Below are 27452 nucleotides of genomic sequence, written 5' to 3' on the forward strand. Positions count from 1 at the left end.
ATAATAAAATGTATTTCAAAGAGAACTTTTAAGGGGACAACGTCTTCAACAAAATGACAAACACTCCCTTTTAGGACATGGTTTCCTAGGAGAAACTAGACATCCCGTTTTGCTATCTAATTTGGGGACGTACTTCATAGAACGTTTATCTGTCCAAACAAAAGCATATCCACATATGCTCACTAGGTCTACCTGCATGTAGAACAGGCCGCTAACTCAAAGGACAATGTGTTAGCGAGGGGCGTCCTGTGCAACGATCTGCTAACCAGTCAGCCGAGATGCGGAGTAGGCCTGGAAGATTCAGGGGTGTACTGAGCTGGCCTCAGCTTTCATGAATCATGGATTCAACCTGAAGTATATTAAAGTTTGACACACTGTACTGCTAAAGCTTGTCAGAGTTTAAGAAATAATTATCTGTGGAGGATTGCCTTAGTATGAACACCAGATAACCAGTCCCTCTAGGATCCCAATTTGATGCTTACATAGAGCCAAACTTTGGAAGAGTTATTTAGTGGGATTCCAATACTTTGGAAGTTTTAAGGATTTGCTTTTACTAAATTGTACTTCAACACAGTATTGGTCTATACTGTACCTCATGAAATGGATTCATTTTACTTCTAGGAATACTAACATGGATTACTCCACCATGGAATCATCATTATGAAGTCCCATGGGAGAAATGGCCCTCAGTTTCTAGTAGCAAGATAGTTGCATATTTCTGGAAGATGTGTCTAACCTTATGAAGAATTATCCATGAAGGTTCTTTCAAGGAAAAGAAAATTTAATTGAATTCATTGTCTATTTCCAGTAACTATTCAGGCTATTGTGGCATGTGTTTTATTTAAATATATCTTTAGGCTTTATATTATTTTACCTACTGATTTTCCATTTAACCGTAAGTCCCTTACTTACAAAACTCAGTGTGTGTGTGTGTGTGTGTGTGTGTGTGTGTGTTTTTAAAGATTCAAGAGAGCCAGCATGCGCACAAATGGGGAAAGGGGCAGGAGGGGCTCTTAAGGATGCCCCACTGAGCACAGAGCAGGGATCATCTCAGAACCCTGAGATCATGACCGGAGTCAAAACCAAGAGTCTGATGCTTAACTGACTGCGCCACCCAGTGGCGCCTCTCAGTGTGCTTTAATAACTTCTCTCACCTCCCCTCGACCCCCAATGAGGCAGGAAACATAAAATAGCAAACTTCCACTTCCAGATAAATACAAGAATGGGGTAGAGAGAGGGAAATTTTAAATGAATTACGTTAAGTTAAAAAGGGCATCGCTTTACAGTAAATTATAAAAATAATAAAATAAAAAACAAACTAAAAGGATACACCAGAAGAAAAATGAAACACACAACATTCGTAATACATGTTCTGTATACTAGTGAATTTACTCACATTTCCTTTTAAAAACCTCTTCCCAAACTATAAAATACAAATCCCATGAGCCATCTAATGAATTCTGAATGTCATTTTGATTTAGTGTAAAATGTGAAGAGCTATTTCTAAGTAAATTAACAGTAATACAGCCCATATAAAGCGAATTCTACCAAAGGCAATTTTAACTTGCTAAAACAAAACTGAACAGAACACAACCGTCCTCTTACTGCCACAACCACCATCTTAAAAAAAAAAAAAAAAGAAAAAACTATAATTCAAATAATAACCTATTTCTAGGTGTTACTTAAATGAAAGTATCTGTGTGTTTTTGTGTAAGAAAAATCACTGGCAGACAAAATCAGAACCAAAACACGTAATTCTTGCTATGAATTTTAAATCATTTATTTTTCTGTACTGGAAATTTTATATTCGGTATAACAGAAACATATTAATCTGTTGTGTCTCTGTATAAACCATTATTTTCAGAGTTTACTCCTGGTTTATTCTTCAAATTACCCAAACGAAACTAACTGCTTCGAGAGAATGTTTTAAACTAGACTGATGATTTAAAAACAAGCACAAAACCAACATGAGAATAAAAAATTTTCCCCCCTTTCAGGACAAATGTTTTATATGAAGTTATCCTCTTCAAACCTCTTTGGTCTTAATTCTGGGTGAACCAGGATGGTCGCTTCCTGTCTCGTTCAATGATTCTCTTACCCTGATCTTGTATAGATGGTGCCTCTCCTGTGTACAGCACCACAGTCTCCACGGGAGGAGCCTTGAAAGGGCCCCCTTCTTGTTTCCCTATCTGTCTTCTGATTTCTGTAGTCTCCTTGCACACCTTCTCATAGCAAAAGCCGCAAAGGACATGTTTCAGTTTCAGGTGACCACATTCAGGACAAACGTCAATATTGTTCTTTAAAAAAACAAAAAACAACAAAAACATATTTTAACAAGCAAAATAATGCACATGTGACCATGCACAAGAATCATGCTTACACTTGAACTTTCTTGGGCTGCTCATGCATAAGGTCATATGCCATCTAGTTCAACCTTACTTTATTTTTAAGCAGGTTCCAGGCCCAGTGCAGAGCCCAACATGGGGTTTGAACTCATGGTGCTGACATCAAGACCTGAGATGAGATCAAGAGTTGCACATCCAACCAACTGAGCCACCCAGGTGCCCCTCAATGTCACTTTAATAAGGGAACTGAGGACAAACGAGTTTGAATTAATAGAAAAAGTGGGATAGAACTCAGCTCTACCAACTATGAACCTGGTACATTCTTACGTAAATACAGCAATCATATTATGTAAAATGATACTCCATTTCCCCACCTTCAAATACTAAACATCTAATAGGGAGTCCTTCAACACAATGGGACAATCCATACAGCTAGCAAATTAGCAAGAGACCAGGGAAAGGGAACTCCCTTTTTCCTTCAATCTACCCCTGGGGAAAACAAGGTGACAAACATTACAGTTGGTTGCCCCTAATTCATCACTGTAACTTAAATTCCTGTTTGAAGCCTATGGTGTAGTATAATATATGCGTTAATAGTTGGTATATGGGGTCTTTTTTCTTTTTATGAATGAATACCGATTACTCCTTAATGTAAAACTCCCTTTAATGTACTACAATTTGAGAATGAGTTTTTACACACATCTACCCAACTTTAATAAGACAATTGCAACCTTTAAAGAAATCTTTTCAGTATGTTCTAAAAGTAGATTTAAAGTAGAAAAGAAAAAATTGTAAATAGGAACATCAAAGAAAGTCCAAACACTTCTTAAGATTAACATACAAACTTTTGTGAGGCAATGACAAAAAAGAATTTCATTTTCTGAAAGGAGGAAAAAAATCTCACAAATGACATGCCTCCCCAATTTCGACCCCAGGTCTAACTGGAAGTATGGGAGCCATACCCACAGTTAGTGCTCTCCTCCTCATTAAAGCACTAGCATTAATATACTATGTGCGGCCAGAAACAATTCAGTGAAGAAAATGAATCCACAGGGTACCATTCTTTTCCCTCAGAATAAATGCAGTGAGGGGAATCATGAAACAGATTGGTATAAGCTCTCATTCCTAAAATCATAAATTCTCTCAACCAAATTGCATATAATATTATCTTAATGACAAACTTTTCAGTTCCAGACTTTAAGTCGAGTTCCAAATGTGACTCAGTAGTACTTTTTGGCTTAAGTTCTAAGGGTGAGGTTTAATACTGAAATGCTGGAAGTTTATGAAGTCAGTTCTCTGTTCTTGAGCTTCATCTACACTGTGCTGCTGCTGCGGAGTGTCATGGGGCAAAAAGTAACTCAAATCATGGCTGTGAAAGCCATAGTTAACAAGTGAAAGGTACTAAACACAATAATTTATGTTTATTAGATCAATGAAGAGTATATCCATGGGGCAGGGAGAGAGGGAGAATGGGTGTGGAAATCTGGAATTGTCTGAGGACAGGAACACACCAGAAAGTTCTAAGAGAAAAAAAAAATGTGAAGTTCAAGAATCAGACTGGCTAGCTTCACATCCTGGCTCTGCCACTTAGTTGTTTGTGACTACAGCCAAATTCTTTTTGCCATAGTTTCTTCATCCTAAAAATCAGCAAAGCTATATGTACTTTGGAAGGCTGTTTTGAGGATCTGGTGAGATAATTCACATAAGCGCTTAGACACGTCACAGGCACTTAAATGATGTTAGCTATTTTTATTACCTACCTAAGGATTTTCTTTCACAGTATTTTGTCACAGTGAAGAACATAATACATATGTAACGGTTAGTAAAACTTGAGATCCATAATACCTACCGCTGTTCTGACTTTAATTTTAGGCTCTAAGGATGCCTGGGTGGCTAAGTGGTTGAGCGTCTGCCTTCAGCTCAGGGCAGCTCAGGGCGTGATCCTGGAGTCCCAGGATCAAGTCTTGCATCAGGCCCCTTGCATGGAGCTTGCTTCTCCCTCTACCTGTGTCTCTGCCTCTCTCTCTCTGTGTCTCTCATGAATAAATAAATAAAAATCTTAAAAATAATAACAATTTTAGGCTCTGCCATTATTAAGATGTTTACCCATATATGACTCTAAAACACCAGCTCATAACAAACGTCACATGGGTTTATTCACAACCTAGTCCTCTGTCCAGACGCCAAACTCTCTCCTTGACTGTGGTCCTAATATATAGGCTATAGGACAGCAGGCATATAAACATACACAATGAAAATGCTCTATCTTATTTAGGCCAGAGGAAAGTACACATAGAAGCTCTAAGAATGATTTACTCATAGGCTACGTAAGTACAAAGAGATGCAGTGATGGATAAGAGAGAAAGCACACCCACAAAAATCAATGTATTACCTTAACTTTAATAAGCTTCTGTGGGTTTCTTCTCCTACAGCGGTTAACTTCAATGCTGCGCCTGTTCTTTGGAGCTGCCATCCAGAAGATACTATCCAAAAGGCTGGAAATCTCCTTACTTCCACTGGTGTCATGTGCCGGTTCTGTAAATACAGCCGGACCTTGGACTGCTAATGCGGGTCCTACAAAAACATAACATGGAAATATAGGATGGATTTCTAGTTTCTAAATGACTCTATGACATCTATCATTCTCCTTAACAATCAACAGTGATACAGCAACAGACATATGTAAAATTCATAACGTTACACTCAACAGACATTTAACAGAAGCCTCAGCTACTAACATACACTAAAACTCATACAGAAAGCAATATTAAACAACATGAATCGAGTTTTTTCTTAGGGGCACTGGCTGAAATGAATCTCTGAAATTTTACCAAGTTTCTTACCTTCTGAAATACGACCCCAGGGGTTTAGTAGTAAACATGAATAAACCACTCAAACTGTCCACATTCTACTCGGTAGGCAGTTCCTATTTACCTTATAAGGAAATCTAAGCTTGAGATTTCCAAAATGTATTTCCATCCTGGCCTCAGACAACTGCCTCTTGGCCCCTTTTTATTATATTCCAACTGAGCTGGTTCCTTTGTCATACAGCCGGGTAGGCCCTTTAAATCACTTAGCTCTTCTTATGAAGAATAGAATATTATTCTATTAAGGATAATAATTCTATTAAGAATAATGTTCCATTTAGAATAATAGAATATCATTATTCTATTACCGTCGGTTCCCTGAAGAAAGGGACTGGCTCACCACTCTGCATAATACTTACTTATATGACTTATCAGTTTCAGTTTTTTTTCTAAATTGTCTATAAAATCAAAGACCTTTTATCCTTTCCTTGTTCTTCCTCAGACCTGGAATCCTTTAGGAACTCTTAAAGATCCACAAAGCTAACAGTTAGCAACCGGTATTCCTTTCCAATTCACCTGTTAAAAATAACTGCTAAGCATAGCTAAGTGGTTAACAGCACGGCCCCATCCGGCTGGCCTGTGTGACCTTGGGGACCTTCATGAGCCTCATCCTTGCGCCCAAAAGTGGTGCTTCCTAACAGGGTGGTGTGGAGATTTCCAAGGAAGCACTTTGGCATATCATGGGCTCTCCATTCACACTCCCGGGGTGTTATGTTCAGGATACCTTGGAAATAAGGGTAAAGGGGATCTCTGGATGGGTGGCTCAGTGGTTTGGCCCTGCCTTCAGCCGGGGTGTGATCCTGGGGTCCCTGGATCGAGTCCCACAGCAGGCTCCACGCAGGGAGCCTGCTTCTCCCTCTGCCTGTGTCTCTGCCTCTCTCTTTGTCTCTCCCTCTGTGTCTCTCAAGAATAAATAAACAAAATCTTAAAAAAGAAATAAATAAGGGTAGAATGCAAATGCCAAAGTAAGGACAACTTTAACATCAACGTCAATGGTGTTAAGTGACACGGACAGGTCACCAAGGACAATGACGTGGTCATTAACACCTTACAACAAGAGGCTCGTAACCTAAAAATCAGCTTAGGGGGGAAACGCGGGGATGGGCAGGATGCAAACTGCAGAGAGCCCCGATAACCACTAAGGAGGCCAAACTGCTTCAGGAGGTGGGGCAGCCCCGGTGGCTCAGCAGTTTGGCCACCTTCGGCCCAGGGAGTGATCCTGGAGTCCCGGGATCGAGTCCCACGTCGGGCTCCCCGCATGGAGCCTGCTTCTCCCTCTGCCTGTGTCTGTGCTCTCTTGAATAAATAAATAAAATCTTAAAAAGAAAAAAAAAACTTAAATAAAAATATTTCTTAAAAAAACCAGAGAGTGCGCGGCGACCCTATACTCTGAACTGACAGGCTCGGGTTACATGCTCTCTCTGTGTTTTAATGTAAGACTTTATTTGCATGAGATGGTGAGATGGGGAGAGAGCGAGCGAGCCCGCGGCGGGGCCCGACCCCACGACCCCGCGACCCCGGGGGCGCGACCCCACGCCCGGAGCCCGAGGCAGACGCTGGCCGGACCGAGCCACCCAGGCGCCCTGTTTCAGCTACGCTCTGTGCGTGCACTGGGCCACGCCGAGGGCTCTTCCTGCTTTTAGGGCTAAAGCGGGGCCAAACCAGCTGTTTGTAGTCTCAGGTAGGGAGTCCGGCCTGGGGACGTCCCCTACCCGCGGTTAGACGCCGCGTCCGCCAGGCTGCCCGGGGCCCCTCCTCCCGTTCCTCCCCCTCCGCGGCCTCCCTTACGTACCCCACGGAGGCCCGGGAAGGCCTGGCCGGCTCTGCTGAAGCGTCCGCAGTAGCAGCTCCCAACCGTTCCTGAGCAGTCCCCGGGCCGCCGGCCTCGGCGGGACCACAAGCACCAGCACGGCCGACGCCATCTTTCCCGTCCGGAGGCCACGCCCACCGGGCTGCTGGGGCCGCCCCCCGCTCCCAGCCTCGAGCATGCGCACAGGCGCAGAGTCCGGCCAACTTGACGGCTGGAACTACAACTCCCAGCATGCCCCTGGAGCGGCTCTTGACTCTCCTCCAATCAGAGAGAGAGAACGGGAGGAGCGGGGCGGGGAAATGGGAAGCCAGCGGCTCCAGTGCGCATGTGTGCGGCTGTGCTCTGGCACTCCAGGCAAAGATGGCGGAGCGCGGTTACAGCTTTTCGCTGACTACATTCAGGTATGGAAGGAGCCCCCGGGTCCTCCGTGGGGCCGGGGTTGTAGGAGCTCCCCCCTTGCCCGGTGTTTCTCCGTTCTCGCCTCGGGCATGATGCTTCCCGGGGGCATTGCAGTAGGAAATAGGCACGGAAATGCGACTTTGCAAAGTCATTTGCGTGGCCCGCCCGCGGCCTGGGAGCAGCGGCGCCGGGAAGCCCGGGAGACCTTGGGGCCGCGGCGGGGAAGGCCAACACCGAGGGTTTACTCTCGCCCCGGGGAGCAGAGAATAAGGCACTTTGCGGGGGCCGCTGCCTCCGCGGGTCCCGTTGGGAACTCAGGATCGCCTCCCTAAGCCGAGTAGGCCTGGCGGGGGGCTTCTGGATGGAGCTCGGGACCTTGGCCAAGCGCCCCGGGCCCCTCTTTCCATTCGGGGACCCCCCTCGTTGCAGTTTGGGGTGAGCCCCAGCCTCTGGCGCTTCGAAGCCTCTTCCCGCTTCGGGCTCCCCCTCCCCTCCCCCCCGCCGGTAGAAGTTTAAGGACTGAAGACGAGCGCGCTCATCCCGTCGCCCTGGTGTCCAGCCCCGACCCCTGGGCCGCTTGGCCTTGGGGGGGGGGGCGGGGAGGGGTATGTTCACTTTACCGAAGGTCGCAGGCTTTTCCTTATTTCAGAACAGTGGGCCGACAAGTATGGTTTTTTCGAACTGCACAGTTGAGATGGACTCCTGTTCCCAATGTAAGGAAACCCGTCGACCTGGTGACGCTTCAGTTGGACCGCTTTCCTTTCGCATCCGAAGTCTCCTGTTGGGTTGACGGGTAGTTCTTCTCTCTGACAGCCGAAGGCTAAGCGGGATCCGACTTGTTGAGTTCTTGCCGCGCGGGTGCAACTTAACCTGCTGCCCATCTCTTCTACTACCCTGTGGGATGTGAACCTTATTTCAGCGAATTACGGGTGAACTAACCCACAGGTCGAACGCATTATTACATAGCTCGTCCAAGGTCCTAGATGAGCAGCTGATTTCACGTTGAAACTGAGTTTTCTTTCTTTTTTTTTTTTTTTTAAGATATTTATTTATTTATTGAAACTGAGTTTTCTTTTTTTTTTTTAAAGATATTTATTCATTCATTCATTCATTCATGAGAGAGAGAGAGAGAGGCAGAGACACAGGCAGAGGGAGAAGCAGGCTCCATGCAGGGAGCCTGACGTAGGACTTGATCCTGGGACCCCGCAGTCACGCCCTGGGCTGAAGGCAGACGCTCAACCTCTGAGCTCCTCCGGGCTGTCCCCCTGAGTTCTTTCCAATGACAAGATTAATACACTATTATCACCGCATGTGTCTTCTTAAAATACTCTCCTTACACTTGGCAGTTTTCAATAATAAATGAGGGTTTTTTTGTTTTTTAACCTTTGTCTGTAATGATACACAATGGTAGAGAATAAGAGTTGCTAAATAATCACTTCATACTTGTGGAAAAAGCAAACGTGGTTCTTTATCTTGAAGAAAGCATAAATCCTTTCCTTAGAATAAGTGAAGCAAACGGACACGTAAAATAGCATCAGGGACTGAGTCCATCTGTAATAATGTATTAAATTTATTTTTTTAACATAATGGTTCAGTCTGTTTCATTTATGTATATATATATTTAAAGATTTTATTTATTCATAGAGACAGAGAGAGCGGCAGAGACACAGAGAGAGAAGCAGGATCCACACAGGGAGCCCCACGCTGGACTCCATCCTGCGTCTCCAGGATCACACCCCGGGCTGCAGGTGGCGCTAAACCGCCGCCCCACCGGGGCTGCCCTGGTTCAGTCTGTTTTAGATTCAAAAATTTTGTTTCTAGCCTGTTGGTGATCAGAACTAAACTATTAATGGAAGTTAGGCGGCTATATTATATTCTAGGATGAAAAAGTGTTGTTATGGATTACGTTCAGTTGAGGATATTAACAATGAATGAGTGAACAAATTGGTGTCTACTAATTCATTCTGAAAAAAAAGTTTTTCTCTTATTCAGGAATTTTTATTAAAAGAGAGTAAAAAGAAGAAATATAACTGTAGATTGGATAGTCAGGAAAAGCCAGTGCTTAGAGGTGAATTTTGAGACCAGAAGGTGGGGGGGGGGGGGGGGGGGAGAAGCCAACTATTTGAAGACTTAGGGGTAGAGAGACTGGTGGACAGAGAAAAGGATTATGTAAAAATCCTGAAGCTGGGAAAGGGGTTGAACTACAGGAATTGATAATAAGGCCACTGTGCTACAGTATAGTGAGCAAGGAGTCAGTGCGGGTAGGGCCACTCTTGCAGAGCCTGTAGGCCAGAATAGGAAGTTTGTATTTTAAGTGAACCAGGAAGTTATTACAGGATTTAAGTGAAAGGTTATATGGTACAATGTAGCTTTGGCCAGGGGGAGTGAATTGGGGGTGGAATAGAGGAAAACTAGTTAGAAGGCTGTATCAAGTATCCCAGATAGAGATGCCGGTACTTGAATGAGCTGCTGGTATAACTACAAAGATGGTTGGTTGATTGCTCTGTGAGCTCACAGACTGGTGAGCTGTCATATAGGAAGATGCAGCGGTAGATGTGTGTGCAGGTGGTTGTGTGAACAGAGGAGGTATAATGAAGCTTACCTGAGCCCTTAAAATGTTCCCCAGGAGTATTTGAGCTAGATGTTGAACAATAATTGAAAGCTGCATGGACCCAGTGAGTCACGATATAATTGTTGAAATAGTGACTAATAACAGGAAAACATGTACAGCTTAATTTTAAAAATTTAAATTTAAAGACCTATTGATGTTATTTCACTCAAGTTAACAAATTTTGTCATTTAAGACTCGTTAGACTGCCACAGCTAGGCTTATTCCATAAGTAGGTCTAGTTGTGTCTCTGTCAGCCAGATGATTGTGACTGCTGGCACTAGGTTATATGCTAGAGGACTGACCAATCACTGTTCCTCACGCTCTGTGGAGAATAATGGAAGCTGGATGAGTCTTAGCCAGAGAGCAAGTATGGAAATCAGTCTATTCTGAATGGTCAGTACGGCTTCTCTAAGAACGTGTCGTTTCTGTGCAAGAGTGAAGGATGACCAGGAGAGAGCTCACCTGACAAGAGTGAATTGCATTACAGACAGAGGAGTTAACCTGTCAAAGGGGTTTTTGAATTCTGAGAGTGGTCTGTGTGTCTGGAACAGAGTTGAGGCTTGAGTGACAGAGTTTCCAATAATTTTATGAAGATGAAATGAATGACCTTCTGAAACTCAAGGTTATATTTTCACTAGTACACGGAGCTATGAAGCAAGCTATGTCACTTTAGACAAATTACTTTCACTCAAAAACTTTATCTGTAAAGTTAAGTCTGTGACGTTTGATTTTAATTCAACAACTGGTGAAACAAAGTATGATTTCAAAAGCCATTTCAGGGCTAGTATTTGGCTATGAAATCTATGCAATCAGCTATGTTAAGTATCGCCAGCTCATAGCTTCTAGAAATAGCTTTCTGTAGAAAATGTTTTGTCCTGGGTGATAACTGGGTCTTACCTCTCTGGCCATGCCTACTTTCTAAAATGTGTAACTCCACCCATATGAAACATATGCTGCTGTTTGGTATTTAACAGGCACGTGTCTTAATAACATTACCATTTAGTATTTACTGACTGCTAATTTTGTGCCAGGAACAAAAGGCATCACTTTATTTCATCTTCACAACAATTTTTTGATAATACTATACTATCCCCATTTTATGGATGTGAAAACTGAGACACAGTGGGGTTAAATAACTTGCCTGAAGTCACAGGTTGTGAAGTGGTAAAAGGCAACAGTAATGATACTGCTGCCTTAAGAAGCAGAGAAGAAGGGGGGAAAAAAGGAAAGATAACGTGCTTTACTATGTGTTCAAACTGCCTGGTAAACTCCATTTCTGTACAGCCACAATATGTGAAAGCCCAGCTATTCCTTGGTATCTGGTTAATGGATTTGACCTATGTATCTGCTCTAAGAAATATTTCTATCATACATATTTGAAAATATGTGGATTTAGCAAATGCCTTTGTTTCTTTTTAAGCCCATCTGGTAAACTTGTCCAGATTGAATATGCACTGGCTGCTGTAGCTGGAGGAGCCCCTTCAGTTGGAATTAAAGGTAATTAAATGCTTCATTTATTTCAGATGCCTGTTAACAGTTATCCTAAAGTTCTTTTGGAATTAATGAATAATTAATACAAATAAATAGCTGGGGGAGCATAATTTTTAACAGTTCTTTCTGTTGATTTATAGTATTTTAAAGTTTAAAGAAAGTAATAAGCCTAAGAAGCCTAAGTAGTAAGTAATAAGTCTAAGAGATGATTAATTTTTTTTTTTCAAAATAAACATAGCTCCTTTATCTTTTAGTTATAATAACCCACAAACAGTCTTTCTGAATATTGAGAGAACTGAATATTCTTTTGTATTTCCACTGATATATACATCATTATTCTCTGGCAGTTTTTATCCTTTATATAACAGAAAATGTTAATTATAAAACTTAATCTAAAGATACCCTTTTTGAAGTCTGTATCATTAAATTTCAGATTATAAGAACAATAGCCAAGTAGGCAGAAGTCTTTTAAAACATATGGACTCCTAGGTGTCCTGGAATACTTTAAGAGATGTTAGGTAATGCTACAAGGATTTAGCTACAAGGATTCCTTAGCACAATATAGATGACCAGTAAGGGGAAAATGGATTTACCATTTCTTAGGTTTTATAAATAAGAGGAAATAAAGAGGTTTGGGTGAATTGCATCCATAATTAGAAAACTGTGGAAGCAGGGTCTTTAAGTGATTAAACATTTAGCACTTTTTTTTTTTTTTTAAGCCGCAAATGGTGTGGTATTAGCAACTGAGAAGAAACAGAAATCCATTCTGTATGATGAGCGAAGTGTCCACAAAGTGGAACCAATTACCAAGCACATAGGCCTGGTGTATAGTGGCATGGGCCCAGATTACAGGTACTTTTATACTATTTTTTTTTTCACCACTTTATGAACTGTTTGTCATTTGTACTTTGAGGAGAAAAATCAGGGATGTTTTTCCTTTAATCTCCCAACTCTTTATTTTTGTACTTTGTTTACCAACAGCAGCATCATTAGCAACTGAATTTAGCTTGTCTGCAAGGAATACACTAAGGGTTGCTTTAAGGATAACTCAGTGCCGCACTGTGATAAAAGAGGAGATCAATACTTCTCTTAACCTCTGTTTAGTGATCACAACCCCTCTTCTATCATCCAAAGGCTGTGCTGTGCGCTAATGCATTTTAAAAACAAAAGCAACACAAGTTATAATAAACTATATTTTTAAAAAAGTTAACAGCAAAAGAAAGCATTACCATTCAGAGGTAACCCCATTATATTTATTTTTGTTCTTAGCAAAGGAACAGAATTTACAAAGGCCACTGAAACGAAACATCAGGGCCTTTATGTCAGGGCACCAGCAAGTTGAAAGAGATTGGCAGCTTTCTATGTTTGTCATTTAACAAGTAAAAGGAGTATTATCACTTCATTCCTGATTTTTTGGAAACAACACAGGTAGAACCGAATTTTCACTTTAATGAGTCAGAAAAATTGCTTGAATGCGGTCAGGCTTCACTACAGTAGATGCTGTTGCTATTGTGTGGAAGGGATACCACAGCGTACTGATGGAATACACTGAGAGGACGGGGATCTTACAGAGACGGGTAATGTGCATGGGTCATGTCCGCAGTACAGGAGTGGGTAAAGGTACATCCTATTTGTCTTGCTAATGTAGTTGATTACTATGTAGAGTAGTAATATTTTTTAATAAAATTTTTAAACTTATGAATAGTTTCTGGCCGTTCCTTAATATCTGAAGGGTACTCTTTTGAAGTGCAGACTGTGGAAAGGATTGAAGCAGAGTGATAAACATACGTCCCAGGTTGTGGGTTGTGGGACGTCCAGGTGTGTGTGTGTGTGTGTGTGTGTGTGTGTGTGTGTGTGTTTACACATACATATGTGCACCATCATATGGGCATTTGTTTTGGCTTGACTGAGATAGCAAGACAGGATGACTACCCTTGGGAAACGGGGTAGAAGCCATGGAGGAAGGGAAAGTTCCCATTGTGTACACTAAATCTATTCCTACTGAGCTGACTGGTACCCGTTGTCCTTAGTTTTCTTCCTTTTGCCTTATCCCTGTCCCATTTCCTATGGCTCAGCTCCTCTGTGTTGCTGTGATGTTTTCTTGTTAACTGGAATCAGATGTCAGAGCAAGACTAGCTTTGAGCTGATCGTTCCCATTACATAGATACATGTAAGACTTGTGCTGCAGGTATATGCCTATAAGAGAAGAGTCATTAGGTAACCAAGTATAGAGGTTTTAATGAAATCTTATTTCTTCCTTGTCTGTTAGAGTGCTCGTGCACAGAGCTCGAAAACTTGCTCAGCAATACTATCTCGTTTACCAAGAACCCATTCCCACAGCTCAGCTGGTACAGAGAGTAGCTTCAGTGATGCAAGAATACACTCAGTCAGGGTAAGTTGATTTTGTTATTTGAAATGTGTCACGAATTAGAGAAAAGAAACCGTTTTAGAAGAGTGAATATATTTAAAAAGAGGACTTAGCTCTATTTAATAAGTAAAGAAAATCACTCTGATGAATATATCTAATCTCAGTTGGATCTAGAATATTTTCTTAATGAAAAAAGTAGAGTCGTTTCTTGCTGTCAACACAATAGCAGAAAGCAGCTTCTAGATAAAGTCCTTTTGCCAGGGATTGAAACACTTCATTATGGGCAGGCAGTTATTCCTGCTTCCAAATTTATCTTTCCAACCAGAATGATTATAAGCACATGAAGAAAGCAGTAGCTCTCTGACACCTCTATATTCTTTTAATTTTCTGGAATCTGGGCTACATGTGGATGAGGTAGGATAAAGGGAGTTGCTGATACGTAAAGCTAGTGGAAATGCTGCATTTGTTGAAAGTTGTCATTCTGTTAAGACACAGAATGTTAACTTCATACTTAACTAACCCCAATATTTGTGTTCCTCCATTTACCAAAATGATTTGACTAATGTTCCTTAGCACCATAAAGAGAATTCATTTTGAATTGATTTGTTCAGAAAGGTATGAAATACTTTTTAAGGAACTTACAAGTCTAATTCATTTTACCTGATGATTTGCTTTATTAATACTTAAGAGGATTAGTAAATCCTTAGGTTGACTTCACACCATAATTTCATGTTTTCTTTTCTTTAGTGGTGTTCGTCCATTTGGAGTTTCCCTACTAATTTGTGGTTGGAATGAGGGGCGACCGTATTTATTTCAGTCAGATCCATCTGTAAGTATCATCAGACATATTGGAGGGATTTGTTAAAATACTCTGCACATCTAATAAAAACGACCACAAAGTTTAAAATTTAGCAGTACGTGCTTTTTTCTTATTCATTGGGACTTTAGAACTATGGAGTAGTGCATATTCATTTCCATATTTAAAATGTTGGTAATTCAGTCTTCTGATGAAAAGGGTACACTAGTTCTGCCCTCAGTTCTGGTGCCTTCTCTTATCCATTAACTTCACATACTTGAATGATTTGTTGAAATAGTTACCAAATCTTTTTAAATCGGTGGAATTTTGTTACTTTGACAAATGTGGTGAAAGCTTTGTGTCTGGAGGACAGTGCTGTACTCCTTGCCATCTGTTTAATCCTGGGGCTGACTTCAGTGTCTCTTCCTGCACACACACACAGATGTAACTCTTGAAGCCAATGTTTTGCAAAGTGGGTGAGTCTGTCTCCTCTAAGGCAAAAGATAGGTATCTGAGTTAGAAGGTGTTCGTAGATGCTACTACTGCTCCACAAGTAACCTATTTGCTATGAGGAAAACTGGAAGAAAAAAATTCATGATTAGGAATGGAATTTTTAGAATTTGTGGATCATGAAATAACTGCAAATTCACTCTGAGTCAGTCTTACACTCTAACCTTGTAGCCTGGAAAAGAAAAGAAAAATATTTTGGTTGTTTGTTACTTAGAGAAGCATTTTGGGAGGTAACAGTGTCTGTTACCCCATTTCTGAGCTGCTGAAGCTAAATGACAAACCCTCTTCCCTTCCTTTCCAGTGGGGTAACAGAAGGCACCATCCCTGGGGTCCAGGTTTCATTTTTTTGCCCTTTCCCTCCATTCTATCTAAAAAGCAGTTATTTCTTTTAAAGTATGTTTGATATATTTCTTTCAGTATTTTTCTTGTATGTTTGCGTGTATGTATTTTTTCAGTAGATTAGGCCATGTTATATAAAATAAATTGCTGCTTGCATTTAACGTTAGATTACAAAATATCAAAACTATGAAATATTTTTAACGAAATGCCCTCTTTTTAATTTATCCAGCAATAATAAAGACTTGCTCACCATTTTTCGTCAGACTTTTATTAGAGTCCTTCAACCATCCTAGTAAGCTGAAATAATACTTTTGCTTATTTGCCTTAGGTTAACCTGTTCCTTTAACTGACTTTTTCACATAAATTGTACCATAAATTACACATATACAGAGTGTACAATTTGATGAGTTTTGATAGGTGTAAATACCTGAATACAATAAAAATAACTGAAGTTCCTCCATAATCTCCAGAAGTTTCTTCATGTCTCTTTGTTACTTTCCTTTTCTAAAAATAGCCTATTTTCTGACATTATCCATTGCATTCCACTAAATATTCTGTGAACTTAGAAGTCAGAGACAAATTTATAGAACAAAAAAAGAAATGGCAGGGCGCTATAATTAGATTAAGGATTTAAAATATGGTTTTATGGTTATCCTCTCTTCCTGATTAGGGAGCTTACTTTGCCTGGAAAGCCACAGCAATGGGAAAGAACTATGTGAATGGGAAGACTTTCCTTGAGAAAAGGTAGGCTTACGGTAACTAGATTGAGCAAGCTTACTTTATGGTTCTCAGTTCTCTTTAAATAATTAATATCATGAATCTGATAAACAGATTTGTTTTATTACTTTATATTCAAACACTCATTTGTATAGTGTGGTTATAAATAAACAAAAACTTCTCTCCACCCTGGTTCCCTGGTCTTCAATATATTAAGTGCTAATATTATATATTTCTTAAGAATTTTTCTTCATTCTTACAGTTGTTTCCTAAATGTTGTTTCTATTTTGACTTTGTTTCCCCTCCTATAATCTAAAAAGATTTGGAGTAAAGAATTTGGGAGGAAAGTTTAAGTGAGTTAAGTGAGAACAGTTTACAGTATAGCAATTATAGAAAATAATTGTGAAGCCAAATACCTGGTATTCATGGTAGATTAAATATATGATGTATGTGCTTGAGAAATAGTGAGGAATTATGTAAAACTCTGCTGTCACTACCCTAGCACAACAAATTGCTCTTCCTTCCAGCTGTATTCAGACTCAGCATTAGTAGCCCAAACATGTCTACATTTCGAATGGCAGAAGTTTGTAATTGCCTGTAACCCACAGATGAACCTTCTCAGTACATTTTTCACATAATGTTGAGATTACTAAAAATTGGGGCACGTGGGGGGCTCAGTTGGTTAAGCATTTGCCTTCGGCTCAGGTCATAATCTCGGGGTCCTGGGATTGAGCCCCATGGCAGGCTTCCTGCTCAGTGGGGAGCCTGCTTCTTCCTCTCTTTCCTACTTATGCTTTATCTCAGTATCTCTGTCTCTTTCTCTCAAGTAAATGAATAAAACCTTTAAGGAAAAAAAATTACTAAAAATCTTAAACCTGGGGTTAATTGGTAAATTTAAATAATTCTAAAATCTCTTTTAAAGCGCCTTAATAGTGAGTCTTTAAACATTTCTAAGAAAAAAAATATAAGAAATTTTAGCAAAGGTCTGATTTCTTTATTTAAAACAATTACCATATCGCCACCACATTCTGATTATATTAAAATATTTATACTCCTGTTATGGTTACAAGCTTCATGATAGGAATGCATGTCAAATAATTGTCAGTTTCTTATTTGGGGGCAGCTTATTGCAGTGAATGGACTAAAAGAATTAATCTGTAGCTTATTTTTAGGAGTGTTTTAGATTTTTAAAAATTCTTATGCTGCTGCTGTCAGGTTGAAATAATCATAAAAAAATGTAAATTGTGCCATAAATCATTGTTTTTCTGTTTTTTTGTTTTTTGTTTTTGTTTTTTCAAAAAAATTCTTTAGATATAATGAAGACCTGGAACTTGAAGATGCCATTCATACAGCCATATTAACCCTAAAGGTTAGCACAGTTTCTAACAATGGGACTTAAAATGAGTTTATAATGAAGTGCTTGGAAAACTGACCTTTTGCCCTCTCTCTTCAATAGGAAAGCTTTGAAGGGCAAATGACAGAAGACAACATAGAGGTTGGAATCTGCAATGAAGCTGGATTCAGAAGGCTCACTCCGACTGAAGTTAAGGATTACTTGGCTGCCATAGCATAATAACCAAGTGACTGAAAAATCTGGAATTTCAGATAATCCCTCTACTTAAACATGTTTAAAGTATGTTTTGTTTTGCAGACTTTTTGCATACTTATTTCTACATGGTTTAATGGACTGATGTTTTTAAAATGATACTTATAAATCATAATAAACTGTTAAATCCAACTTCTAGCTTTTTAGGAGTTAGTAAAATTTTAAAATAGTGATTTCCTGCTTTTTATCACAGTTGACTTCTGGAAACTACACTGCAGAGCAGAAGGGTGAACTCATTCTTCATGCAATTTTGGTTCAGTCAAGTCTTGTTACATTCTTTACTGTCAGATATTGTCTGTCAGTAAAGCAGAATGCTGATTTTAGTAAACATCATTGCATTTAGACCTGAGAGAAGCTCTAGGATTCATGAGATAAGATAGATAGCATAGGTGTTTTGTAGGCATCGTTAGATGTGGATCAGTGAAACCCCAGGACACTAACACTGTACTAGAGCTGTGAAGGGTGCTAGGCTGAAGGGTTTCCTATGGGAGATCCGTGATGTAAGTAAATAAAAAATGGTGTATTGGTTCCCGTTGGTTTCTCCATCACAAGTAGGTAAATATTTAAAAAGAGCCCCTCAGATTCTACTAGACGTCTTACACCCAAGGATGAACGTTAAGTGCAGGAAATAAAATCCTAATACTTAAACATCAAAACTATGGCTTAAGGCTCTCCCTCATTCATGTAACCACAGTGTAATCAGAACCTTTACTGCAAATTAAGGCCCATACAAGCAGGCAAATAATGTGAACTCTGTTTTCATGATACGTGAAGACATACTGCTTAATTTTTTTTTTTAAAGGCATCTTAGGATAAGTCATAAGTCTGGTCCACAGAACAGAGTTTATGAATATCATCATTTCTTACCAACAAACATAAAGTAGGCAGTTCCACGATTTGAATGTGGCTCAAAAAGTTTTAAGATTTAGCTGAGTGTAGGAGAAAAGTCTTACTTACCTTGCAGGATTTTGGTCAGGATTCCCAATTCTCCCTACTATCACGAAACCTCCTTATCTTACTTAGTACAGGTGACAGCAGCATTATTATGGGAGATGGCAATTTGATCTTTGATGTCAAAATGTTTTTCTTAAAGGCCCTATCTCATCTCTCCTATAGGCTCTTGGTCTATTAAGGCTCTGGCACACTAGAAAGAGAACATAGTAGTAAAAAGGAATGGCTTTTGGGTCAGGTCTTAACTCTTCCACTTACTGGCTGAATGACCATACAAAGTAATTATCTCAGGGTTCTCTAAGGACAAAATTGATGATACAAATGAAAGGCCTGTAGGGTTCATGGCCAAGTACTCTGTACTGGGTTTAGCTGCCTTTGAATTTGTTTTTAAATCTCTATTCAAAAACCAGAAGAGTGCCAAAATTCTAGAAGTCAGAGAAAGGGAAAGAAAAGGCAGGCACGTTAAGGACATGTAGATTTCCTACTGGGGACTAACAGAAGAAGTCCACAGAATAAAGGGAGGAAGAATTCACTGAAGCAGATCTATGTCCATGTTCTGTTCTCTGGCTCTTGCCCCATTAAATGCAAAGCCTCATTCAATTGAAGCTGCCTAGAACACTTCTACCTCTTTCTCAGTTGATTCTTTTCATTGACTCTAAATTTAAGCCCTTCCTTTCTATCCCAGTTCTTGGGGAACTCCGTTCTTTGGTCTTGTGATCCCCCTGCATCCCTGCATGTTCAACTCCTCAGTCATTCTGGCTTGTGCAGTTGGGCTGCTTCAGTCTGCTTAAGCATCACAGTGTTTCTAATGTTCATAGCCTCTCTCTGTTCTTCATTTGTTTTGTATCTTCCCACTCTTAAGAATTTTGCCCCCATTTGTTCTGTCCTTTCTTTCCTAGTTCCTCACTAAACTGCGAATTTTAAGTTTGCAAAATAATTATTTAGTTATGAAACATGGAATATGTTTAAAATTCACATGTAGGGGGCAGGAGGGAGCTGGAAAGGGGGAATAAGGAAGGGGAATAATACTGATCTTTATAATTATTGAGTGCTGGTTCACTGGGCTGTGGGTGATAAGGATCAAAGGAGTTTTCATCTGTTCAGTCATGTTTATGGACCCAAAGCACCACCTCAGTCCTTAACCTCACCTCTTTTTCAACACCCAAGTGAATGATAGCTTCCTAAGCATGAGCATATTTGAAAAAGTTGGATAATTCTAACACCTCATTAAAGGCCATGCCCCTGAATTTCATGACTTTTAACTTTTTATGTATTCCAGCAGGTATTTTGCTCCATATTTTAAATAGGCTTAATCCGGTTCTCTTTGGATTCCTGAAGGTTAGCCAATACGTAAACTTTATATTCTGCAAGATGAGAATTTAGAACTCACAACTTCCTACCCCCCGCTTTCTCTCTGCCTCACTTTAATTAGATCACAGTGTTGAGTTTAGAAGTTTTTATTATGGCTAGGTAAGTACACTGTGATTACACTTCCTGAATAATTTTCCTGGAGGTGATAATTGCCTCACTTTTTTGTATTCTGTGTAGCAGTCACCAAATCTCAGATTTCCCCAACAGGACTGTAAAATCTTTTGCATACTGTTTTCCTCAGTATATCACATCAAGTGATCCTAACTGTTCTCTCCCTAATCCTCTAGCACCCCCCTCCCCTCCAAACGCCTCCAGAAATTTCTCTCTTGGAACCCTCATTCTCTTTAATCCAGGCTAGTTGCTGGTTTGAAACTATATTCTCTCCTAATTGGCTGGGTTTAAAAATTCTAGGTTAGAAATGATCTCCACGTTTTGCAGGCATTACTCCTAGATTCCAGTGTTGCTGATGAGAAACCTAATAATGCAGTTGTGTATTTGTGCCAAGTTCTTTATAACTTATTTTCCCCCTCTGAAGTTCTTAGGACCTTTTATCTGCAGCATTCTGAAATTTCGGTGACGTGTCATCTTATGGGTTTCTTAACATTGTGCTGAGCATACAGTAGGCTTGTCCACTGTAGAAACCAAGCTCTTTGTTTTGGTAAATTTCCTAGTGTTTGAGAAATTTCCTTTTTCGCTCTATTTTTCACCTGTCTTTATTGTACATTGTAGTGCAGTCTTACCCACCCTTTTCTACTCTTATTGATACATTAAAATTGGGGATATCATTTTTAATTTTGAAAAACTTTCTTACACTGTTACCTCCTCTTAAAGTCCTCATGTTTCATGAATGATATGCCTTTTATCCGAGGATGCTAGTTATGGAATACTTGTAAGAACCATTTTGTTCTGCTATCTGGTTTACTTCAAATTCCAAACAGAAAAACGTTTGGAAGTGCCATGTTTGTGAGCCCCAAACCTACTTACTGTGGGGATGCTGCTATAAGCCATTTCTCTCTGGTCTTTCATTTGCTCAGTTCTCCAGAGAAAAATCAGGTTTGGGGAGAGGAGTTTCCAGGAGGGGCACAGAAAACTGTCATTATTAATGTGTCCAGAGCCCCTCTGACTCCCTGCCTCCAGCATGGTAAACTCCAGGCTTCTGGCAGGGGAAGGATGGCTAACCGCCCAGCTGCACTGGACCTGAGGGAAGGACCCAGGTGTGTGTTCTTGCAGACCTGTAAGCAGTGCCCATTTTCACTCCTGCCTCACTGCTTGCCCCCCATCTACCTTCTAGGCACCTGCAGTTCTAAAGCCTTTCTGGGTTCTGCTTTGTGAGTCACTTGCTGCAGATACTTCACTCCATGGTGGTGCGAGCTCCTCCATTTACAGAGACGCTGCCTGGAGTTTGGTGGACTTAGCTTTAAAATAGATCTACCTTTTACTTTGTGAAGAGGATTAAATAAGTCCCTATGTGAAAAGCACTTAGAATAACGCCTGCCATACGATAACTGTCCAGTAAGTAAGTGTTACTATTGCTCTTTGTCTAACAAAAATGCGTTGACAGCTCACGTGCAGTCATTTCTTGTTTTTGCGAGTTTCTTCCGTTTCCTTTCCTAAGGCGGTCAAGTAAGGTTTGGAAGCAGGGGCACGCAGGATTGTTAATTTGCAGTCCCTTTCAGTTTTTACAATCAGCCCACTCGGCTAATACAAGCTTCTCTCTTCCCTTGTCCTTATCAGAAAGGCAGCGCAGGTCTGGTCTCCTCCCACTTTGTGGGAAGAGCCCAGAATCGAGCAGGAGGAAGTGCTGGCTTGGAATCCGGAGTCCCCGCTCTAGCACCCAACCGCCCGGAGACCTCAGACGAGCTTTCTGCCCGTTTCAACATTTTTGCAGGACCGACCCCTGCCTGCCATTCGGCAGGGGTGTAAGCTCGACAGCGGAAGTAGGTGGCCGGGCGCACCCGGGACGGGGCCCGCCAAACCGCACGACCTGTGCCCCGAGGGCGCCGGGTCAGCCCGCCCCGCAGCCCCTGAGCTTCGGCTGCGCTCCTCCCCCGGCGGGGCGGCCGCGGAGCCACAGCCTCTGCTCGCGGCCGGAGGGGGCGGAGCCGCCTGCCCTCAACAAACATGGCGGCCGCGTTAGCGTCAGCCACGCTCGGGAGGCCACGCAGCCGCCGGGGACTCGCGGATTCGGCGTCACCCGGCGCCGGGCCACGTGACGCAGGAGGCTCCCGCGGCGGCGGCGGCGGCGGCGTTCGCGCGGGCTGAGCGGCGCGGCGGCCGGAGCGGGGTGGGGTCTCCCGGCGGGGCTTCCCGGCGGGTCCCGGCCTCGCGCGCACGTGCCTCGTGCCTGCCTGCTCGCGCTCGCGGTCCCGGCGCTGCCGGTGAGGAGCCCGGGAGGAGCCGGGGAGGCGGACGGAGGGGGCGAGGGAGCGGGCCGCGGCGCCCCTTCCGAGGCCCGGCGGGGGTGGGCCGGCCTGGCCGGGCGGGGGCCGCGAGGGGGCGAGGGGGTGGGGGGGAGGCTGGGCGGGGGCCGCGAGGGGGGTGCCACGAGGGGGTGGGGGGGAGGCTGGGCGGGGGCCGCGAGGGGGGGCCGGGGCGGGGGGGGGCCGGGGCGGGGGGGCCGCGAGGGGGGACTTGTGGGGGGGGCCGCGAGGGGGCGAGGAGGTAGGGGGGCCGGGACGGGGGGGGGGGGGGGCTGGGCGGAAGGGGGCTGGGGGGGGGCCCGGGGGGGGCCACGAGGGGGGGCGGGGCGGGGGGGGCCGCGAGGGGGGGGACGTGGGGGGACCGCGAGGGGGCCCTCCCCCTGTCTTCCCCTCCCCCCCCCCCCGTCCTGCTCCTCCTCCCCTTGTCCTCCCTCTCCCCCAGTCCTTCCTCCTTCCCCCTCCCCTCCCCCTGTCCCCTCCTCTCCCCCCCTCCTGTCCTGCTCCCCCTCCTCTCATCCTCCCCCTCCTCCCTCCCCCGTTCTCCCTCCTCCCCCTCCCCCCTCCTGTCCCCTCCCCTCCCCCTGTCCTGCCCCCCCTCCCCTCGTCCTCCCCTTCCCGTCCTCTCCCCCATCCTCTCCCTTCCTCCTCCTCCCTCCCTCTTCCTCCTCCCTCCCTCTTCCTCCTCTCCCCCTCCCCCCCTCCCTCCCCCCTCCCTCCTCCCCCCTCCTCCCTCCCCGTCCTCCTCCTCCTCCCTCCCCCCCTCCAGGAAGGCCCCCGCCGACCTCCTCTGGGTGTCCGCTCGCTGGCGTTGGCTCTGGCCCGTGGGCTGCAGCCAGTCCTCGGGCTCTTCCTGCCCGCGGGCAGGAGCCGAGGGGGGCGGGGCCTTCGGTCTTGCTGGCGTCCCAGGTGGACGTGGAGCGGGTTCCCTGGGGCGGGGGGTACCGGGGTACCGAGTGTCGGGCCAGGAGACCCGCTCCCGCAGGAGGACACGGTCGGGAGGGCTTGGACTGGTCTCCGCGGTCCCGCTTCTCCTTTGGACAGTTTGCTGACCAGCTGGCCGTGTGCATGTTGTAATGTAATCACGTTCTCTTCACTTTCCAAGCCTTTTTATTAAAATTGCTCTACCAGCAAACAGTAAAGCTGCTGCTGAGGGAAGCCCTCGTGTCGTAGATTGCCTATGACATAAACTCCCGCGGTTTATTCGGACTGGAACGCGTTGAACAGGACTTTCAAAGGGAAGAAATAAAGCTCTAAAAAGTGTGTCAGAACCCCGCATACCGGAAAAAAAAGAGTTCAGGAGTAGAAGAGTTACCCTGTCCTGTTGTCAGAGGAGGGAGTCACTCCAAAAGCCGTCGTGCAGAAGTCTAGGTTCATAGACTCAGACCCGTTGCTAGATGGAAGTTTTATAATCTTCAGTGAAGAGTTCATTGCCCTAATTGTTGGGACTGTTTCGATTTCCCTTGTTTCTTTTCTTCTCATAGGAAAGGAATAATGCTGTCAGCATGTCTGCACACTCCATGCTCTGTGAACGAATCGCCATAGCCAAGGAACTGATCAAGAGAGCAGAGTCACTTTCTAGATCAAGAAAAGGCGGCATCGAAGGTGGTGCAAAGCTGTGCAGTAAATTGAAGGCAGAATTGAAATTCTTACAGAAAGTGGAAGCTGGGAAAGTAGCTATTAAGGAATCCCATTTACAGAGCACCAATCTAACACACCTACGAGCCATTGTGGAATCAGCAGAAAACTTGGAAGAAGTTGTTAGTGTCCTTCACGTCTTCGGCTACACAGATTCCTTGGGAGAGAAGCAGACCCTCGTCGTGGATGTCGTCGCAAATGGTGGTCATACGTGGGTGAAGGCCATTGGCCGGAAGGCGGAAGCTCTCCACAACATTTGGCTGGGCAGGGGCCAGTATGGCGACAAAAGTGTCATTGAACAGGCCGAAGACTTCCTCCAGGCCAGTCACCAGCAGCCGGTGCAGTATAGCAACCCTCACATCATCTTTGCATTTTACAACAGTGTCTCCAGCCCCATGGCAGAGAAGCTCAAAGAAATGGGCATATCTGTGAGAGGAGACATAGTAGCGGTTAACTCTCTGTTAGATCACCCTGAGGAGCTCCAGCCCAGTGAGAGCGAGTCGGATGACGAAGGCCCAGAACTTTTGCAGGTGACCAGAGTGGACCGAGAAAATATTCTAGCAAGTGTTGCATTTCCAACGGAAATTAAGGTCGATGTGTGCAAAAGAGTCAATCTGGACATTACTACTTTAATCACATATGTATCTGCCCTTAGCTATGGAGGCTGCCACTTTATCTTCAAAGAGAAAGTGCTTACTGAACAAGCAGAGCAAGAGAGGAAAGAGCAGGTTTTGCCGCAGCTGGAGGCATTTATGAAGGACAAGGAGTTGTTTGCTTGTGAATCTGCTGTCAAGGACTTTCAGTCTATTCTAGATACCTTAGGAGGACCTGGGGAGAGAGAGAGGGCCACTATGCTAATTAAGCAGATTAATGTGGTGCCAGACCAGCCTTCTGAGCGTGCCTTGAGACTAGTGGCCAGTTCAAAAATCAATAGCCGCTCATTAACCATTTTTGGGACAGGAGACACTCTAAAAGCCATCACAATGACTGCCAATAGTGGTTTTGTCAGAGCTGCCAACAACCAGGGTGTTAAATTTAGTGTGTTTATCCATCAGCCCAGAGCACTTACTGAGAGCAAAGAGGCTCTAGCCACCCCCTTACCAAAAGACTACACAACTGACAATGAACACTAATGATAGCCTTTAACTATTGTCATGGAAATAAGTTATTTATACCAAAGGCTGGGTCTTCCCATCTTAAATGGGGAGGAAGAAAAGGTCTATAGTAAAAATAATACTTAAAGCTCTTAAACCAGTGGAGTGGATTGTGTGTCATCTCTAAAATATATAATCTAAAGTAGAGAAAGCACAGGAGGCAAGCTTATTTATCAAAGTGTCTACATTATAGCAATTAAGAACAGAAATACATCTATATAAAGCTTTTAGCTGTATTGCAGTACTTTTATTTGACTCAGTAAGGGCAACAACCCCCTAGTGGTAATCAGCATTTCTTGGAATAGGGCTACATCGGGTCTCGCATTAAATATCTGGAGAAAACTGAAGCTTGTTTTTCGTTATATTGGTTCATCAGTTGGTCGAGGCTGGGAAGTAATAGTTGATAATTAGTTTTAGATTATAAGGTTTTGGCTATTAATGAAAAACTTCCTTGATTGTTATGTGTCAGGCATACACTTGGTGCATTTGCAAAGAGTACAATAACAGAAGAAAATAAAGTGAATACTGGTCTTGTGAGTCCCATGAATCATGGATACACCTTTGTGAAAAGATAGCCCCACTACTATAAAACTGGGACATTTAATGTAAAATTAATTAATTTGAATAAATTGTAAAAGTCATAAAAATAATTTTAAAAATTCAAATTTTACGTTTAAGTACAAATAGTTCCCATACTGCAAGTATTTGACTTATGAATACTGCCTTTACTCTTTGTTTTGCAAGTGCAAGTGACAACTGCATTACTTCACTCTTGTGAAATGGTGGTAGGGGAGATTCCATGCCTGTTGCATGACACGAGTTGTAATTAAAAATAAAATTTTTTTAAGTCCACATTGCCCTAGGTGCTTTATTTGCAACAAAACAAAATAGATTAGCAAAGTAGATATGTATTGACCGTATTTTAAAAATTGGGACATTTAGTCCTAGAGCTTAAGTATTAACGCAAAGCCAAGTATAGGAGCCAGTATCAGAACACACTGCCACAGCCTGACCTCTTTAGTGCCAACTTTGCTATTTTGTGAGAAGGAAACTCAGTTTCCAGCCACAGTGTTGGGTGGGGAGGGTCGAGGAAGGGGTAGAATTGATTATAGAATGTCCATGAGCGCTGAAATGAAATGAAAAAGTACACTTGGGGATGTTTCTCTTGGGAGAGATTGCATTACTAGCTCAGACCACAAATCCTGGGGGAAAAGGCTGTGATTGGGATTCCAATTTAGTATAACTTGTATTGCAACGGAAATTTTACACTGTTAAAATTGGGCTTGGACCTCTTGGAGCACCTATTAAGGTACTAAGGTGCTTGGTACTGAGCATTATAATAGTTTGATCTAAAAGAAGATGAATAATTGGTCATTGCTCTAAGGAATTGTTAGTCTGAAATGGAGTTGAACAATTGAAGTGTAATTAGTTTATTGAGTGTTGTCATGCACCAGGCACAGTACAAAAGGCTGAGCTTTCAAGGAGTAACAGAAGGTAGATTTCTATCCCTTTCCACTATGAATTAATATCAAAGGACTTGAATCTTTGCCAACTAGAATGTGTGCAACCACAGTGCTCTTTGAGGAAACATTTCTGAAGTGGCCATGGCTGTGGTTCTCCCATGAACATTTTCCTTTTCTAGACATTCAGTGATTACAGTTCCTAACAATATAATCAATAATGCAAGGAATAGATATGGACACCTGGTGGGACCTTGAATCCTGGAATATAAAGACAGGATTAGTACCCTCTCTAGAAACACACATGCACTTGACCCACACATACCCTAGACCTGTCACTGACCAAAATTTGTATATATAAAGTTAATAAAAGAATGTTGTCAAATACCAGTTTAAAACTGTCAAGTTTAAGGAATCATATGAATCATATGGCTATAAAGCAAAGCAAATGTCCAAAAGATTATGAAATGTGAAGATGTGTAACGTAAAAGCAATGGTTAGGACCAAGAGTTGGAAGTGGTGGGTGAAAGTAAAAGCGTGTTAAAAAAATCCTCATCTTATTTAAAAGGGAGTTAACAACTTTATGATTTTTGCCTCTGAAA

General features: G+C 42.7%; 4 protein-coding genes across 4 annotated transcripts; 2 read left to right on the forward strand and 2 right to left on the reverse strand.

The window, feature by feature from the left end:
• Positions 1–1758: 1758 nt before the first annotated feature.
• On the reverse strand, positions 1759–7161 carry MRPL32 (mitochondrial ribosomal protein L32). Its single transcript, XM_041773389.1, has 3 exons — positions 7005–7161; positions 4738–4919; positions 1759–2297 (listed from the first exon to the last, which is right to left on the reverse strand). Exons 1-3 carry the CDS (start codon positions 7132–7134, stop codon positions 2043–2045), a joined length of 567 nt encoding a protein of 188 aa, XP_041629323.1. The 5' UTR covers positions 7135–7161; the 3' UTR covers positions 1759–2042.
• A 182-nt stretch (positions 7162–7343) lies between these two features.
• PSMA2 (proteasome 20S subunit alpha 2) lies at positions 7344–17991 on the forward strand. The gene is made up of 8 exons (XM_041723525.1): positions 7344–7423; positions 11453–11529; positions 12243–12375; positions 13793–13915; positions 14639–14720; positions 16207–16280; positions 17565–17622; positions 17710–17991. The coding sequence occupies exons 1-8, from the start codon at positions 7383–7385 to the stop codon at positions 17824–17826; spliced, it is 705 nt and encodes a 234-aa protein (XP_041579459.1). The 5' UTR covers positions 7344–7382; the 3' UTR covers positions 17827–17991.
• Positions 17992–21911: 3920 nt separating this feature from the next.
• On the reverse strand, positions 21912–23668 carry LOC121501683 (basic salivary proline-rich protein 1-like). The gene is made up of 2 exons (XM_041773987.1): positions 23384–23668; positions 21912–22697 (listed from the first exon to the last, which is right to left on the reverse strand). The coding sequence occupies exons 1-2, from the start codon at positions 23666–23668 to the stop codon at positions 21912–21914; spliced, it is 1071 nt and encodes a 356-aa protein (XP_041629921.1).
• On the forward strand, positions 22403–26447 carry C11H7orf25 (chromosome 11 C7orf25 homolog). The gene is made up of 2 exons (XM_041722982.1): positions 22403–22559; positions 24083–26447. The coding sequence occupies exon 2, from the start codon at positions 24104–24106 to the stop codon at positions 25367–25369; it is 1266 nt and encodes a 421-aa protein (XP_041578916.1). The 5' UTR covers positions 22403–22559; positions 24083–24103; the 3' UTR covers positions 25370–26447.
• Positions 26448–27452: the final 1005 nt, after the last annotated feature.

This window comes from Vulpes lagopus, chromosome 11 (genome assembly GCF_018345385.1).
Source record: "Vulpes lagopus strain Blue_001 chromosome 11, ASM1834538v1, whole genome shotgun sequence".
In the NCBI taxonomy this organism is placed as follows: domain Eukaryota; kingdom Metazoa; phylum Chordata; class Mammalia; order Carnivora; family Canidae; genus Vulpes; species Vulpes lagopus.

Coding starts and splice junctions, on each gene's coding strand:
- MRPL32 (XM_041773389.1), bottom strand. CDS start 7,134: ATGGCGTCGGCCGTGCTGGTGCTTGTGGTCCCGCCGAGGCCGGCGGCC. Junction 4,920..7,004: donor CCTTCCCGGGCCTCCGTGGG/GTACGTAAGGGA, acceptor ATGTTTTTGTAG/GACCCGCATTAGCAGTCCAA. Junction 2,298..4,737: donor AGAAGCTTATTAAAGTTAAG/GTAATACATTGA, acceptor GTTTTTTTAAAG/AACAATATTGACGTTTGTCC.
- PSMA2 (XM_041723525.1), top strand. CDS start 7,383: ATGGCGGAGCGCGGTTACAGCTTTTCGCTGACTACATTCAG. Junction 12,376..13,792: donor GGCATGGGCCCAGATTACAG/GTACTTTTATAC, acceptor CTTGTCTGTTAG/AGTGCTCGTGCACAGAGCTC. Junction 16,281..17,564: donor AAGACTTTCCTTGAGAAAAG/GTAGGCTTACGG, acceptor AAAATTCTTTAG/ATATAATGAAGACCTGGAAC.
- LOC121501683 (XM_041773987.1), bottom strand. CDS start 23,668: ATGCACACGGCCAGCTGGTCAGCAAACTGTCCAAAGGAGAAGCGGGAC. Junction 22,698..23,383: donor CGAGCGGACACCCAGAGGAG/GTCGGCGGGGGC, acceptor GCCCCCGCCCAG/CCTCCCCCCCACCCCCTCGC.
- C11H7orf25 (XM_041722982.1), top strand. CDS start 24,104: ATGTCTGCACACTCCATGCTCTGTGAACGAATCGCCATAGCCAAGGAA.